A 16,707-nucleotide genomic window follows, 5' to 3' on the forward strand; every position below is an offset into this window, starting at 1 on the left:
CTTCAAACTTAAAGAACATGAGTATCACAAAGTACATTAAAACCCTGAAACCTCAACAAGAAGTCTGTACATTTGAGAAGGAGATGGGCTGAACTCAAAAGTCTCATTAGCCTTAAAGTGGGCAAAATATCAATAAAATGCACTGTCATTGCTTTTGACGCTGGTTTGAATTATGTAGTTCAAAAGACAGATCCGCTCTACTTGTATTACGGGCTGGCTGAGCATTCAATCTACATGATACTAGTAGTCAAGACAACATTCCCTTTTGGAAGCCCTCTGGAAGTCTTGTGTGCTGCTGTGCATTGCATACAAATAACAATGCTCTGAAAGTGACTTGGGCAAACTTTAAGACAGCAAAAGGACCCAGAGGACTTGCATAAAAGGCAGAGATTGAGCACCTCTGGGTTTATTTCTACCCTGCTGTTGATTGATGGATAATTAAACAGTAAGAGGGTTATTGATCACTCGAGAATGGAGAGCATCCCCAAACAACCTTAAATATGCTGGGTGATGATCCACAGATGGGCTGAGAACAAGTGAAGTGCCACAGCAAATTTGTTATGTTTACGCTTGCTGTCGCCACTAAACAAACCCTATGGAGTAATAACAGTTTGAAAAAATTACCCAACACTTTGTAGCATTAGTATTGTGGTATAAGGCAAAGTGCTCTAAGTCTATTGAGTATTTAAGCAGATGGTTCATCATTGAAGCAGACAGAATTTACTTATATCTCACTGTCCGCAAGCCAAGCCAAAAGCACCTTGGGAAATGCACTCTTATCTCTTCGGGGAAGGGCATTCACCCAATGCTTTCATAGACTCTAGTGCTCGTGATGTGCTGAGAAGCAATGTCTGCACATTAAATGCATTTGGACTCAAGGTCAACAGCACTCCAGCTTTCTCTGGCCACTGACAGCACCTCGGGGAAGAAGAACACGATTAGTCTCTCTGGTGATAGCACTGATCTTGGAGTCCTACTGCTGACTGTGTATTTTCTGAAGGGCGTCACCTGAGCACTCACAGGAAGGAACAGGTGCTGGAGTTCTGAGTGGGACCAAACCAAGAGGTCAAGGTTTGGCTGATTAGCATAGGATAGTTAGTCCCTGCTGGTAGAAGTCATAACTATACCATCTGGACCCAAAATATCTTTCTCTATTGACGGCCACTCAAATGTAGGGATGCACTGACACTAAATTTGTGTGTTGATATAATATCCGATTGTAAGAACAACAGCAAGTGTGTTTACATGCATGTTCTAACACTGATTATGCTTAATAAGACAACAATAAGTGTGGTCATGTAAATGCAATAAACGGTCATAAAAAAGGTGATAAAAGGTAGATTTCTGCCCATTACGCTGACCTCACGTGGCATGTAAACACCTTAACTGGCATTCACACTAGCTCATCCAATGTGTGCACGTGATGAGCGTGTGCCTCTTCACGGTTTGACATCAAAAACAGAGAATAACATGATTATTTAAAATGTCATATAAACATGGATTTCTTCCTTTGTCGTATTTTTAAAATAAGCTGATTTTAGAGAGTAATCAGTGTATTGGTGTGTATGTAAACGTGCTAAGTGATACCGATCTTTTTTCAAATCACTGATAGATATCTCATAACAATCAGATAATTGCTACTGGCCAATTATGAATCTCTACTCAAAAGTAGTTGTTTTTTCTAATGAATTTTAGTTCTTTACAAACACGATTTATCCCTTTCGCAAGTACGATCAAACCAGTTTGATTATACTTGGCTGGGCTCAGAAGAGTACGATCAAACCGGTGCAATCTGCATTTGTGCTGCCGTTTACAAGCAAAAGAGGAACTGAAGATGACAACTGAAGTTGTCATAATAAACTAGCTGCTCAAATGGTGTTTTCTACATCACAATATCTTTAATTTTATATGTTACAAACTTTCAAACAATCACTAAATTAAAGTATAAAGCTGTTATCATCGGAGCGCACTGTTTTGATGCAGTGCTGCTACCATGTTTTCTGACGGTGATAAAATCTGTCCTCCAGTGCATCTGCTGTTTAAAGGCAAGATTTTTTTAATTACAGCTTGCCTTAAAAAACTCTTGAAAGGTGGCATCCATCAGTACAGGAGAAACTCACATTGCAAAAGGTTAAATAGGAATTAATTTTTTTATTACATTAAAGTAGATATTTTAGATGCTCTTAAAAGTGTGAAGGCCTAATGAAGAGCTTGGGGCAGTGCATTTTCTTGTGGTGCCATCAGCTAATCAGCTGATGACATTTATGGCTCAGGTAATTGGCTCAAAAACAATTGTGTCTAGAATGGAATTTTGCCCATAAGAAAAGATGGCAGATTTCAAATCACAATATTATCAGGGGTCCTGCGCCAGCCAAGCAACTGCCATTAAGTTGAATGGGAAGCGGTTAGCACTATAAAACTGGGACCAAGTCCATTTCATAGAGCCAAATGGCAAAAAAAAACCCTGCTCCACTCTGATTTCAGTGGGCTATGAGTGCACAACCGAAGCGAAAGGGCACATATCCACGAGATTTGATGTAGTCTGATGGGTGACGTCCCCACCCCAAAGGTTCGTGTCACACTTTCTCATGCTCTCTTGCCTCTCCTTCTCTATTTGCATTTGACACTTATGGAAAAAAGATAAATAGCACTGTGAGATAAGAAAAGAGCACATTTGTCATCAAATGGAGCATGCTCTTGGATTATGGATAGCCAGCTGATGTTGACTTACACTGTTTGCCTGTTCCTCATCTCGGTTACACTATTTCACGCCTCTCTATTCATCAAACTAAAATATGGCTATACATGTATTACATTTATATATAAGTGCAAACTGAATGAGTGGGAGAAACATCCTCTGTACTCAGGGTTGGGGTGTAACAGAATACATGTAACGGGAATACATATTTAAAATACAAGAAAGAAGTAACTGTATTCCACTAGAGGTACAATTTAAATCATTGTTATTTAGAATGCAGTTACATCAAACATTTATTTTGATTACTGAAGAGTTTATTTGTATTTTATTGTCATTTGTATAATTTAATATTTAGTCCTTTCAGATGGAAAACATTTATAGATATAAATGATGTGATCCAGCGGTGAAACACTTTCTTATGATGTGTTACATTCATACGAGCAGACAGAGAAGTAAGTTTGAAGCAAGCTTTGAGCAGAAGAAATATAAATAAACCTTGTGTAAATTGTCAGCTTTACGCTAAGATAAAATGCTATTTCTAGCCATTTCACATGCACGTTACCAGACACGATAATATATTTTTATTAAATATTTCACATTAGATCATAATCCCCCCCCCACCCCCCCACCAAGTAAGATCTTTGATATTACGCCAAAAGTCATATTCTTGATAATAATTTATTTATTGTTTTCCTGTAAAAATATCTAAAAATCCTTAAAACAAGATCAATTTGATTAATATTGTTTTAGAAACAACACTGCAGAAGATATTTGGGTTTTTCAGATACTGTATTTTTAACATGTGTATTTTGTCTTACTGTACTGGCAGAGTTTTATAGTCAAAACAAGTGAAAAAAATCTACCAGTGCTGAAGAAGTAATCAAATATTTAGAATACGTTACTGAGCTTGAGTAATCTAACGGAATACATTACAAAAGTAACCCTCCCAATCCTGCCTGTACTTCTGAAGAAACATGCTAAGATTGTTCTGATTATTCACACTGCCAAGCAAAACGATACAACAAAAACAAATTTAATCATGTTCCGCATCCAAGCACTTGCTGGAACTCCAAATAACACTGCTCTCAGACACTAATTTGTTCAGATCTTCATTTTTTTCACTGAAATTCCCCATTACTTGCTTTCAGTTCTTATACATAGTTCATTGGTTAGTATCAAGAGTCAGAAATAAATAAGAACGTACATTAGCAGAGTCTTTTTTTTAACATGCATAATTTGATTTCATATCTTGCAAGTTGAGGGGCAAAATAATACATTTTTCCTTCTTTCTTTTTGAAATATACTGCCGTATAAAACAGTGATAGACCGATATCAGGGCTTAAAGTGAAAAAAAATCCTGAGCCTGAACTTTCTGTGGCTCAACCAGGACTTTTACCAAGCCCGTTTTTTCTATTAACCAATTCTATGAGCAACAGCACAGTCATATTTTCAACGCATTAACAACTATTGTGCCAAAATAATTGAAACTTTTGCAGTACTAGGCTTACTGTTTCAAGAAAATAACATAACATGAATGTTTGTGCCAATATTTATTGAATTGCTAGCTTTGAAACATGTTAATGACATAAAGTGCATTCACCATTGGTTTCTTTGTAATGTGCAAACAGCATAAAGTGCACTCAACATTGCTCACTCTGAAATGTGCAAACATTCTTAGGTGCTTTTACCAAAACAGAAAACTTTGCCAACTTAAATAGACATTTGTATTAGTTAGAGAACATAAAAAACACAAAAGTGCATCAAACCAATAAATGCATAGATGTTAGAAAACTACTGTAGCGTAATACTGTACTGTATTACAATCTTAGTGCAACTCAAAAGGCTATTTATCATTCTAAATCTAATTTTTCTTCTGTTTTTTTGGCGTTTCTGGGCTATAAATGAAGTCTTTTAAGCGATCTAAGCATCTTCTTTTCAAAGTTGCCGTAGTTTCTGCTCCAGGTAACGTGGTCGTATGCTGTAGACTGCGCACGATAGCTCTGTTCGTCTTATCTCCATCATGACGGACTAGTGTTTTTTTACCGCTAGTGGCATAGTGAAGCTTTTTGTGGCAAACTATGCAAAAACAAGCTCCAGGCTCCGGATGTTTACTGCACCAAGTGCCTAAAGCCTTCCCGTTTTGTCCTCTTTCTTCAAGCCATGCCCAGCGCCACTTGTTTTTTACTTTCTTCTCCAAAGCAGATGTATTTTCTCCTTGTTTGATAAACTCCATTCTCCATAGCGTGTATACAAGCTAGCTAACTGCGAACTGGTTCACTTCCTGCACAAGACCCGTCCTCCTCTCTAGCAATTGGCTAAGACAACCTAATATCATGATCCCACTGGCTGTGACAGCTGTGCGCGCTGACTCTTGAATCAAGGTGGTAGGTTGAAAAAACCCTGTTTTATTCAAGTCAGATTAGGGCTGTTCACATATCGCGTCTTTTGCACGCTCAAGTTTGTTATTTTAAATGTAGCCGTGCGGTATGTGCGCTCATAATGGAAGCGACGCGCTCGTTTTTTCCAAGCGCGTCCGCGCCGAAAGTGCCTCCAACTGTAATTTGCAGCCTGATAAATACATTTTGCCTGTGCCGGAGGCCGGACCTGCCCTCAAGCCGGAAATCCGGCCCCCGGCCGGAATACTTTAAGCCCTGCGATATATACATCGGCCAGACTGATTCATCTGCCGATATTTGGCCATCTTGAATTATTGGCTTTGGCCGATAATGGTGTTCGCTTGGCTGAGTAACAAAAATTTTAACTTTCTCCTGGGTCAGTTCAAAAATCTACCAATGGATTTTTCAAAGTAAGGTCAACACTTTCTATTTTTTCCAAGGTTACACAAATTTTAAGTAAATATTGCATGCAATAGGCCTAAGTGTGAAAACTTGGGTACATCTGATTTGCTGTTGTTAAATTGTATTATGTTTATCAGCAATCCTGCTCTCTAGATATCAGTATCGGCCACTGATAATCCCATCGGTCGACCACTTTTATAAAACACCCTACAGTAAACTAAATTCATAACAATAACAAAATGCACACATTCAATACTTTGATGCAATACCATAAATTGCAAGAAAATGTAACTGTGGGAAACTGATATGAATGAACACAATCTAAAATATTGAGAGCAGTATTTAGCCTAATATGTATGCAATATTGTGAGAAAGGAATCTTGATATGGGTGTAGTGGCACAGCCTTTCAATAGCCCTACAATGATAATCCACTTTAGTTAAGGGACTAAACCTAATGTTCAACATTAAAAAATCATGTTGAAATAACTTCCCACATTTTTTTCTTTTTTTTTTTTTATCCTAATAGGCCCAATGGCCAAAGCAATGACAAGAAAACTAAAACATTGGCCTCATCTGAATTGCAATAACCCAAATGACGACTGTGAAATCGTGTCCTTGAGCTCTGAGGAGACGTTATGAGAAGCTACTTAACCACACGAAAAAGCTTTTGAGTTTCCATGCACCCCAAAATCCAACCCTTTCAGTGAATAACCAAGCACACTTAACCCAGTGCCAAAACTTTCTGAAACAAGTCCACCACAAACTCAAACCACAAAATCCCCTGAATACTTGCCTCTCTTTCTCACACACAAACACAACGAAAACAGCCAACCCATCTATGCTTTCCCAAAGAGTTTGGAACAAACAGGAAACCATACTTGACTGCAGATTTGTGATGTGGACCATTGCATGACAACATTGCAACCATTAACATAAGCAGGGGCAGCTGATAGCAAAGGCATATAGTGGGGTTCAAAAGTACATTTGTGAAAATGCTTCTATTTTTATTCTATCTTTTTCATAATTTGAATGTTTTTGTTCCTTATAAATTATATTATCAGCATAGCAATCAGTGATCTTTTGTACAAAGAAGTAAATATGGTCAATGTCACAATTTTGCTTTTGATTAAATGACCTAGAAATAGTGTTGAATATTACATTTTACCAAATCTTTTTTGGCAAAAAAAAATAAAAATAATAATTTGCTTATTTGCAGGTTTAGAATAAATTTACATTGTGGTCTCAGAACCCCACTGTATTTCTTACATTCTCCACTGGGAAACCAGTCTGGACTCTGTAGTCTATTAAAAGAAAAACACTCAATCCACCCTTAAAACACACACACACTGGTAAATACAATGTGTTGATTCCTTTTGTCTACACACTGATGAAAAACCTACTCTCGGCTCAGCCGTAGCTGATCTCCCTGAAGGCACCACATTGTTCTAAGAAGAGCTGTGTTCGATCTCGTGCGCTCTCTCTGATGAAGACTGACAGGCCGACCTTTATTTTTGACCGGATTATGTTTCAGGGAAAAGACAAGAAGTTGGCTTTCATATAGGAAACTGCACCGTCAGCCAGTTTCTCCCTTCCGAAAGCACCTTGTGTGAGCTCTTACGATCTTTAGCCTAACAATGTCTGCGAGAGCACGTGGTTCTATTATTTCACCTCTATCCAATTTAAATTTCCTCATCTTTAGAAGTCTGGAGCGTGAAAAAAATTCCCATCTGATCTTTTTTTTTTTCTTTCATTTTTATCATATGAAAAGCTAGATAAGTGCCCTTGACAGATGAAACGGTGCATATGAAGATGGTGGGAATTCAGGGCTGGAGACATTTTTCACAACGCCCTGCAATCTGCTTAAAAAATAAATAACAAAAAATGCCCCATTTGCAAGAATGTTTGGAAAGCCTTGTAAATGCCACCATATTTTTTGTCTCTCCATTTGAATTATGATTCCCCCAGGGCATAACTGTTTATAACATCTTGATTTATGCTAAATCCAACTCTAATTAATGCACAGGAAAATACCCTCTTAATTCAGTTTGCTAATACATGTGAAGTGTCCTAAAGCAAGATTGGTAATTACACAACTATTAACAAGTTTATCCCTCTGTCCACATTGGAGAGGGAGCAGAACAATGTAAGCCAAATGTGAAATTCTGACAGTGCTCTGAGGATACTCATCAACGCTTCCCAGCTGGGAACCATGGTGATGATTACTCGAAGACCTCCAGGAACACAACCCAACTTTCCCACAGTCATGTTTCCCACAGCCAAAACCTCCAATACCTCTGTTACTCTCTTGACACAACAGCAAGCCTAAACCAGTCAAGGCAAACACAATGTGGGTAGCACTATGTGACTGTAGTTCTGCAATTAAGTATGTTCAAGCTATGAGAAAAAGTGTAATTACGCAACAGTCTTTCTCCCCCTTTTTTCCCCAATTTATATAGCTTAAAAGGCTGTTCAGTAAACAAAGTAAAGATAATAATTGAATGCTTTGAAAGACAGTTCTGTAAACAAAGGTTTACAATTCATTATGACAAAGGTTTTTAAACTGGGGTCTCCAGGGGGTCCTCATTGGGGCACTAGCGGGGTCCACAATTATTTTATTTATTTAATTATTTTACAAAATGTAATTTAGAGAAGTCAAATTGAATCTCTTTAGTTAATGCAGCTTAAAAGTTTAACACATTTTCCAATGCAGTAAAACATATTTACTGTTTCATACAGCTTTCTAAAGATTGGAAATCTTGAGATTAATCTTGATTATTTTATTTAATTGGTGACAACAACATCTCTTTTTAGATCATCTAGCATAAATAGAGAGCAGAAAAAGACTCGGTCAGTTAAATACAATACAATAACAATATAATTGCCAATTAGCTACTTTTGCTATAATATCTCACTATTTTTTTATTTATACATGAAAACGTTTTTAATTTTAGGAAGGTGGTCTTTAGGATATATATATATAAATAGGTCCCCAAAATATTATGAACCCTTGTGAGGGTTGAAATTGATTTAAAGATAGCTTCATGGCATTTACACCGATCAGCCACAACATTAAAACCACCCGCCTAATATTGTGTAGGTCCCCCTCGTGCTGCCAAAACAGCACCAACTCGCATCTCAGAATAGCATTCTTAGATGCTATTCATCTCACCACAATTGTACAGAGTGGTTATCTTAGTTACTGTAGACTTTGTCAGTTTGAACCAGGCTGGCCATTCTCTGTTGTCCTCTCTCACAAACAAGGCGTTTCCATCCACATAACTTTTGTGTTTTCAAAACTTTATTTTTGGCACCATTTGGAGTAAATTCTAGAGACTGTTGTGCATGAAATCCCAGGAGATCAGCAGTTACAGAAATGCTCAAACCAGCCCATCTGGCACCAACAATCATGCCACAGTCCAAATCATTTATATAAATTTTTTCCCCATTCTGATGGTTGATGTGAACATTAACTAAAGCTCCTGACCCATATCTGCATGATTTGATACACTGCTGCCACACGATTGGTTTAGATAATTGAATGGATGATGGTTGTTGCCAAATGGGCTGGATTGAGAATTTCTATAACTGCGGATCTCCTGGGATTTTCACACACAACAGTCTCTAGAAATTACTCAGAATGGTGCCAAAAACAAAAAACATCTAGTGAGCGGCAGCTCTGTGGATGGAAACACCTTGTTGATGAGAGAGATCAACAGAGAATGGCCAGACTGGTTCGAACTGACAAAGTCTACAGTAACTCAGATAACCACTCTGTATTATTCGGGGGAGAAGTATATCATCTCCGAATGCTATTCTGAGATGTGGGTTGGTGCTGTTTTGGCAGCACGAGGGGGACATAGAAAATATTAGGCAGGTGGTTTTAATATTGTGGCTGATCGGTCTGTGTGTGTGTGTGTGTGTGTGTGTGTGTGTGTGATGTATATATGTATATATATATATATATATATATATATATATATATATATAAATATGCCATGAAGCTATCTTTAAATCAATTTCAACACAATCCTAAGCACAAAAGCTGGCCATTTTGGGAATGCTTCAGCTTGGACCTCATATAGTTATTATTTCAACAGCTACAGTTGTGCTAAGAACTGCCATATTGCTAGTATTAAAAATAACTTAATTCAATACTGTATTAATTAAGGAAACAAGAAAAAATTAATAGTATACACTTTATTAATTTATGAGGGTATTAAATCTGTACTTCTCCCTTTATAAGGCTATGGGTTCAAGTGAGAAGGACGGAAAGCACGGTTGTTTCTGTGCACATACACACCCTCTTTTTCATGGAGTTGACAATGACTGCGTATTTTACCTCCTCTTATATATCTTCAGGCAACCAATGCGGAGTTCAGTGATCACAGAATCTCACTGCCTACTCAGTGAAGGTGTCAGAAACACTGCCAAAGCAGCAAGAACGGATGAATGTCCGCGCGAGGAAATGTGCGTGCATCGAGTAGGCTAGTTCATAAAGCTGACGTTCACATTCTCTCGCGCTGGACTAGACGAAATGCAACGCGCAATTAAGGCTGCAACATTCGAGCATATTAGTTTGTAAAACCATAATGAACCGTTTTAATCCTTTTTAACGGAATCCAGTCTTGTTTTAATATGCATGTGAATCTTTTCGCGTAGCGTGTCTCGTGCGCGCCGTCAGAGTCTCGTGCTCGCAGAAATTTGTCAATCACACTTGCAGCACGTTCAAGTTCACGAATAGGTTCCTCACCTCTGTTTCTGTAAACACGAATTTACTGCGTTATTAGTTTTTAAAACATGAAAACGTTTATCTGTGCCACCCTCTTGCTGAGAAGCCACAACGTGCTCGCAGTATTGATATGTGTAAGAAGAAAAGCAGCACTAGATGTAATTAAGACAAAGCTGCAAGTAGGCACAAAGCATATTGTCACATAACCACATTGCATATTTTGAAGGAGGCACGTTATTTAGTGAGTGTACATCACAAAGAGAGTATGTAAAAGCAATTATGCGTGGCTAATACACGGCTTTATCGGTCGAAGATGGAAGAAAATGCGTTTAAAAATGTATTTCACTCACCGATGCAGGTAAATCCGGAGGAAAAGAGGCAGATCCATGTGAGTACAAGCCCGGATCTCCAGCGGACAAAGGGACCCAGGTGTAACGGCATCATGTCTTTATCACCTACTCGTTCAAGTTTAAGACTATAATATAAGCCGAAAGAACTGCGGTGAGTATTAGTGTCTGTCTGTGTTTAGTTCTTGTAATATTATACTGACGAGTTCGGCCAGGGCATTTAAATGTCCTCTTTCAACACATATCCTCTTCCTGTACCTTGGCCATCAGTGCGTCTTCGTTGCTCAGAAACAGCAGCGCATCACAGGTGTGGTAAATAAACACTCGTCTCTAATTTCTTCAGCTCACTAAACCCCCCTCACTAACACACGCACTCCAGACGTACGAAAAGAGAGAGAGAGAGAGAGAGAGATAACGTCCACACTTCTATTCGTCTTCTCACTCTCCGCTGTAAATTAATACTTGCTCCGGTAAAGAGAATGGTGGAGATTGGCTTTAGCGCGCGAACGTCTGCTGTAACAGCAATGCAGGAGTGAGGAGACGCGACGTTCCGTGGCTGAAGAAAACCCGGAGCGGAGCTCGGACCTTTGACTGGAATGGAGTGCAGTGGCCCGTGGAGACCACGCGTCATGTAAGTGAATTAAAACGCCTCAAGTTCTTCAGAAATACACCGATCAGCCACAACATTAAAACCACCTGCCTAATATTGTGTAGGTCCCCCTCGTAACGCCAAATCAGTGCCAACCCCAATCACAGAATAACATTCTTAGATTATATTCTTCTCACTACAATTGTACAGAGAGGTTATCTGAGTTGACTTTGTCAGTTTGGCCATTCTCTGTTGACCTCTCTCATCAACAAGGTATTTTCATCCACAGATCTGCTGCTCACTGGATGTTTTTTGTTTTTGGCACCATTCTGAGTAAATTCTAGAGACTGTTGTGTGTGAAAATCCCAGGAGATCAGCAGTTACAGAAATGCTCAAACCAGCCCATCTGGCACCAACAATCATCCATGCGATTATTTAATCAGCAAATCTATACATAAATATAGTTTATGGATTAATTAAATAAAATGTGTATAAATAATCTATCTGTCTGTCTGTCCGTCCGTCCGTTTGTCTGTCTGTCACTCTGGATTGCAACTGAGTTACATAAAAGTTTATTTATAAAATATGTGTGAGATAAACCTATTATTGCATTATTTTATGAACCAGAAATTCTGCTTTACTCTTTGGTCGATGCACAAGGTTCACGTTCATTCTGTGTAAGAGTGAGAGATTTTCAAGCAAAACTAATTAGCAAAATAGGCATCTGAATTGTTAGCTTATCGATCTTATGCTCGTTGATTGTAAAGAGAACAGTTCTTGGGTGTTAAATTGGCAAACATACATCATATTTTCACATACTTCAAAAGATCTGGGCCTTTTGGGTTTTGTAATAAAGTTTTAGATAAATTCACACATATATAACAGATTGTACAGGCTGTTGAAACTTTAGTCATTGATCAATAACACCATTTCTAGATGCTTTGCCAGCAGCTTGTTCTTTGAAATGTTTTGCATCTGTTCAGTCGATGTTTGTATCAACAAAAGTTTCTTAAGCCTGATGTATTTTCAGTACTTGCATGATTGTTCACTCTGAATTGGCATTATTTATCTGCTCTCCAAAGCAATTAGCTGTGAGGTAGGAAGTAGTCAGCATGACTCTTAGTTTTACTGGCTGTGTTTTCAATTTTCCCTGATCCTCTGCTTAAGATGGCAAAATCAGGGACAGAGTCAATAAACAAAATGATACAATTGCTTAAATATAGTACTCTATTTAATAGGCATTCTGGCACATTCATTCTGTAATTCTGTCTTTGTTTCTTTTTAAATCTTTATGACTGTGAAAAATCATAGGAATTTCTCAGAACACATTTTTGGATGTTCCAGGGGACGTGAGAGGTCTTGTGGTCAAATAAGAATGCAGTTTTTCTTGTTCACTCAGTACATTTGAAATATTGTTTTACAAATTGTGTGTTTGCTTAAAAAAAACACCCTGATTACTTAAAAAGATTACCTCTGGAAAACAAACACAGCTTTGGGACTGGGAAGCATTTGCCTACTGGAATAGGTAGAAAAGAACACCCACAGTAACACACAAGCACACACTAGGCACTGATCCTCTTTATGCAAATTAGAGACATCATATCATCCAGGGTACTTGCAGCCTCTCAGTTTGAACCTGTGTTTTTATCAAATTAGATTTCCGCAGCACAACACAGTGGCTGAGGGACTTTACGATCATTATAGTCAGTGGATTGTACATTGTTGTGATAGTCACTTAATCAGACTGCAGGAAAATGATGGTTTTGAATTTGCATTCTCCCCTTTTACTCTCGTTATGTGCCATCCTTGAATTAACATGGGTAATGTGTAACTGCACATTAGCATACCATGTGTAATGGCACAATAGTGTTAGATAAAACTCCAAAAAATCAGTAGACATGCAAGTACAAGTGATTAATAAGTAATAAATAAATCAAAAGAAGGGAGATTTTAATGCACCCTACCATATATTACTGCTTCATTGACATTTATGTTATGAACAACACATAACAATTCTACATAGTGCTAATATCTATATTATCTTTATGTATAAATATTTTACTATATTTCCATCCTTAGTAGGGATAAAAAAGTTTACAAATGTATATTTATGCCAATTTATTTAATTGCTGTTATGATCAAATTTTAACATTGTTACAAATGATATATCTCAGAAGGCATTCAATGTACCATTATCCAGATAACAAGTGATTTTTACAACCTGAAACAAACTCCAGATGAATACAAACATTTCTAGCAAAACAAGCACCGATTTCATGCATTGTTGAAATCCAAAATGTGTCGGATTGCAGTTCATAACTCAACACAAATGTATGCAAAGTTTGCATTGCATTCTCAATGTTGTCACAAGGGGTGCTATAGCAGCTATTAGTGTAAACCATCTTTTATTGTCAGACAACTAAAGCCCCGTGGAATAAAAATGTTGTAAATTCAACAACTTACGCTCATCAATTGTCGTTCATATAACCACAATTCCCCCAAAAAATGGAACACTGTGGAAAATGCTAATAAAAACAAAAAGCAGTGATTTGTAAATTATATTCACTCTGTGCTATATTAAAAGCACTACAACAACACATTATTTGATGTTTACCTTGTGAAATTTATTGTTTTTTGTTGTTTTTTATGTATATATACACTAATTTCAAATCAGATGATTGCAAGATGCTCCAAAAAAAGTTGGGACAGTCAAGTTTTTACCCTTGTATAACATCACCATTTCTTCTAATAACACTATAAGCCTTTGGGCACTGAAGACAAGTTTTTTTGAGGTTTAGAAATCCCAATTTTGACCCATTCATCCATAATGCAGAATGTCAGCTACGCAATTGTACTGGGCCTTCGTTGTCATATTGTGCGCATCATAAAGTGGCATGCATTCTCAATTAGAGACCGGACAGGACTGCAGGCAGACAAATCTAGCAGACAGAGTGTGGTTTTTTGTGTTTTTTTAAAAATGTAGTCTTGATGGACCACAAAACACAATTCGACTGTTCAACGTTCCATCTCGAATGAGGCCGAGTCCAGAGAAGTCAGCGCCGCTTCTGGACAGTGTTGATGTACAGCTTCTCCTTTGCATAGTAAAGTCTTAACTTGCATTTGTGTATGCAGCGGCAAATGCTGTTGACTGACAAAGTTTACCAAAGTATTCCTGAGACCATTTCATGATATCCATTACAGACTCATGAAGGTCCTTAAGACAGAGGCATCTGAGGGATCGGAGATCAAGCACATTCAGAACTGTTTTTTCAGCAGGACAACGCCAAACCATATACTGTCCAGACTACAAGTGCACGACTGCATAAGCAGAGAGTGCGGTACAGGGGCTATATTGGCTTGCCTGCAGTCCTGACCTATCTCCAATTGAGAATGTCTGGCACATGATGAAGTACAAAATACAGCAATGAAGACCCAGTACAATTGTAATGGATGATATTTACATTTACATTTATGCATTTGGCAGACACTTTTATCCAAATCGACTTACAGTGCAATTATTACAGGGACAATCCACGCCAGAACAACCTGGAGTTAAGTGCCTTGCTCAAGGACACAATGGTGGTGGCCATGGGGTTAGAACCAGCAACCTTCTGATTAACAGCCCTGTGCTTTAGCCACTAATCCAACACCACGCAAATGCTTTGTGGTAGGGTGATGAAGAGACAGACAAAGTGGGTGTGGTATTAAGCCATAGACAGGTGTTTATTGGAAATAATAATAAACAGAACATTTTCAAAAAGGGGGAGAAAGGTGTCCAAAGTGGAAAGTGGCCAACATAAAGGGGGATATGGTGCCCTTGTGGTAAATGGGACTATGTGAAGGATGGGGAGCGTCCAAAGTATGGTCTACGAATCAGCAGGGTCCTATGGTTGCACGCACTCCCCTTTTAATGTTCTGAGACGTGAGGGGCGGCGGCTTCTGTGGTGGCCTGTCTTCCCTGGGGCCGCGTGTGTGAGGGGACAGGCAGCCTAGCATCCATGCCCATCAGCTGCGTCATGAGTTGTACTCCCTGGCGACTCATCTACCCCACACCGAGGTTCCATGGGGACGTGTCCGGCGTGCATATAATATAGCCAGTACCATCCATGCTCTGCTTCTGGACAGGCAAGGATGCCAGTGTGTGCATAAAATGAGATAGAATCTGGCTTCCCGAGGAGAGGCGCGTTCTGCGTTTTTATGCCAGCGTTGATGAGACTCCACTCACATCAGGTGTGCCTTATCATCCACTGCCCAAACAAGGCTCATAAAGTTACACCTCTCCTCTCTCCAGCCCACTCCCATTGTGAGCCTGGCTGAAACATAGTCCTAAGAGGCAGGGCGACAATCATGACAAGAGGAGGAGTTTGGGGTTGAATTTATTTGCTAGCTGCAAAAATAGCAATACATTGTTTTAAGGTTAAAGACATTTGAAGACAACTCTATTGCTCCCTTGAGTACTAACGTTTGTTACCACAGAAGAACTCACTTCAAGTATGTACAGCAGCCTACAATGGGACAGCACACTTGCAATGCATTAGCCAAACATTAGCATCTACTGTATGTTGTGTACTTAAATAGAGCAATGTTTTAACTGGTGGGTTGTGACCCAAAAATGGGTTGCAGGTCTGTTCTGATAGGGGTTTGGACAGCAGGGATAGTTAAATAAACAGGCTATTAAACTTTTAATATGTAGGAGAAAAACTCTACACTATTTTGGTACAAAATGGTAGAAGCTAGACAAATTAGCCTGGTGCTAAAAGGGACCGTTTACATGATAATATATTTCAGATATTTGATTTTAAGGCTAATTTTGGAGATACCCAATATCAGATCCTAAAGAAAAATCTGTTGAGAACCAGCAGGGTAAAGTATGATTCTGGCCTAAATGTTTTGTGATACTTCTGCACTGCCCTGATGATCATGGCTGCCATATTCTTCAGCCAAACCTCTGATCTCTAGAGGACTCTGGGAAGTCTATTGAAGTCTGATGAGACTAAATTTTAATGTCCCATCATTCTCTGCTCCAGCAATTTCTCACTTTCACAGATATGGGCATGGTATGTGATTTGACCAAAATGGAAGACCCTGGAAGCGGCAAACTATGGGAGATAACAGCAGAGCCAATGACTAAATTATCTTCTAAAGCCATGCAAAAGAGATTATGAGTATATCTTCAGTTTTTTGGATCCCACTCTTATGTTCTCACCATGTGGTTCTAGTCAACATTCAGAAGATGCATACCACTATTCAGCATTTTAAATCACTAAGTGTCCATGTCAGTCCTGATGAGTCACAACACATTGGGTTACATTCTAAAAGCTCATAATCTCCTGATCTTCAGAATATCTTAATAACCAATTGAGTGCCTTCAGGGTTTTAATCCCTATTAAAATAGATACTATAGCTGCAAGGCATTAAAACAAAAACAAAACTCATGTTTTTTTTGTGCAGAATTGAAACTCATGACTTTGTGAAAAGGAAATAGGTCCCTAAACCAGTGAGCCATGAAACTCATTTTGTAGACCTTATCGAATTTATTTGTATC

General features: G+C 38.5%; 1 protein-coding gene across 1 annotated transcript in view; it reads right to left on the reverse strand.

The window, feature by feature from the left end:
- LOC127663293 (netrin receptor UNC5A-like) overlaps positions 1-11,046 on the reverse strand; it is a 347,540-nt gene extending 336,494 nt beyond the window's left edge. The window contains exon 1 of the mRNA XM_052154807.1: positions 10,577-11,046. Coding sequence (XP_052010767.1) covers positions 10,577-10,670 — 94 coding nt within the window. The 5' untranslated portion in view covers positions 10,671-11,046. The remainder of the gene's footprint in view (positions 1-10,576) is intronic.
- Positions 11,047-16,707: the final 5,661 nt, after the last annotated feature.

Source organism: Xyrauchen texanus, chromosome 23, assembly GCF_025860055.1.
Source record: "Xyrauchen texanus isolate HMW12.3.18 chromosome 23, RBS_HiC_50CHRs, whole genome shotgun sequence".
NCBI classification, from domain to species: domain Eukaryota; kingdom Metazoa; phylum Chordata; class Actinopteri; order Cypriniformes; family Catostomidae; genus Xyrauchen; species Xyrauchen texanus.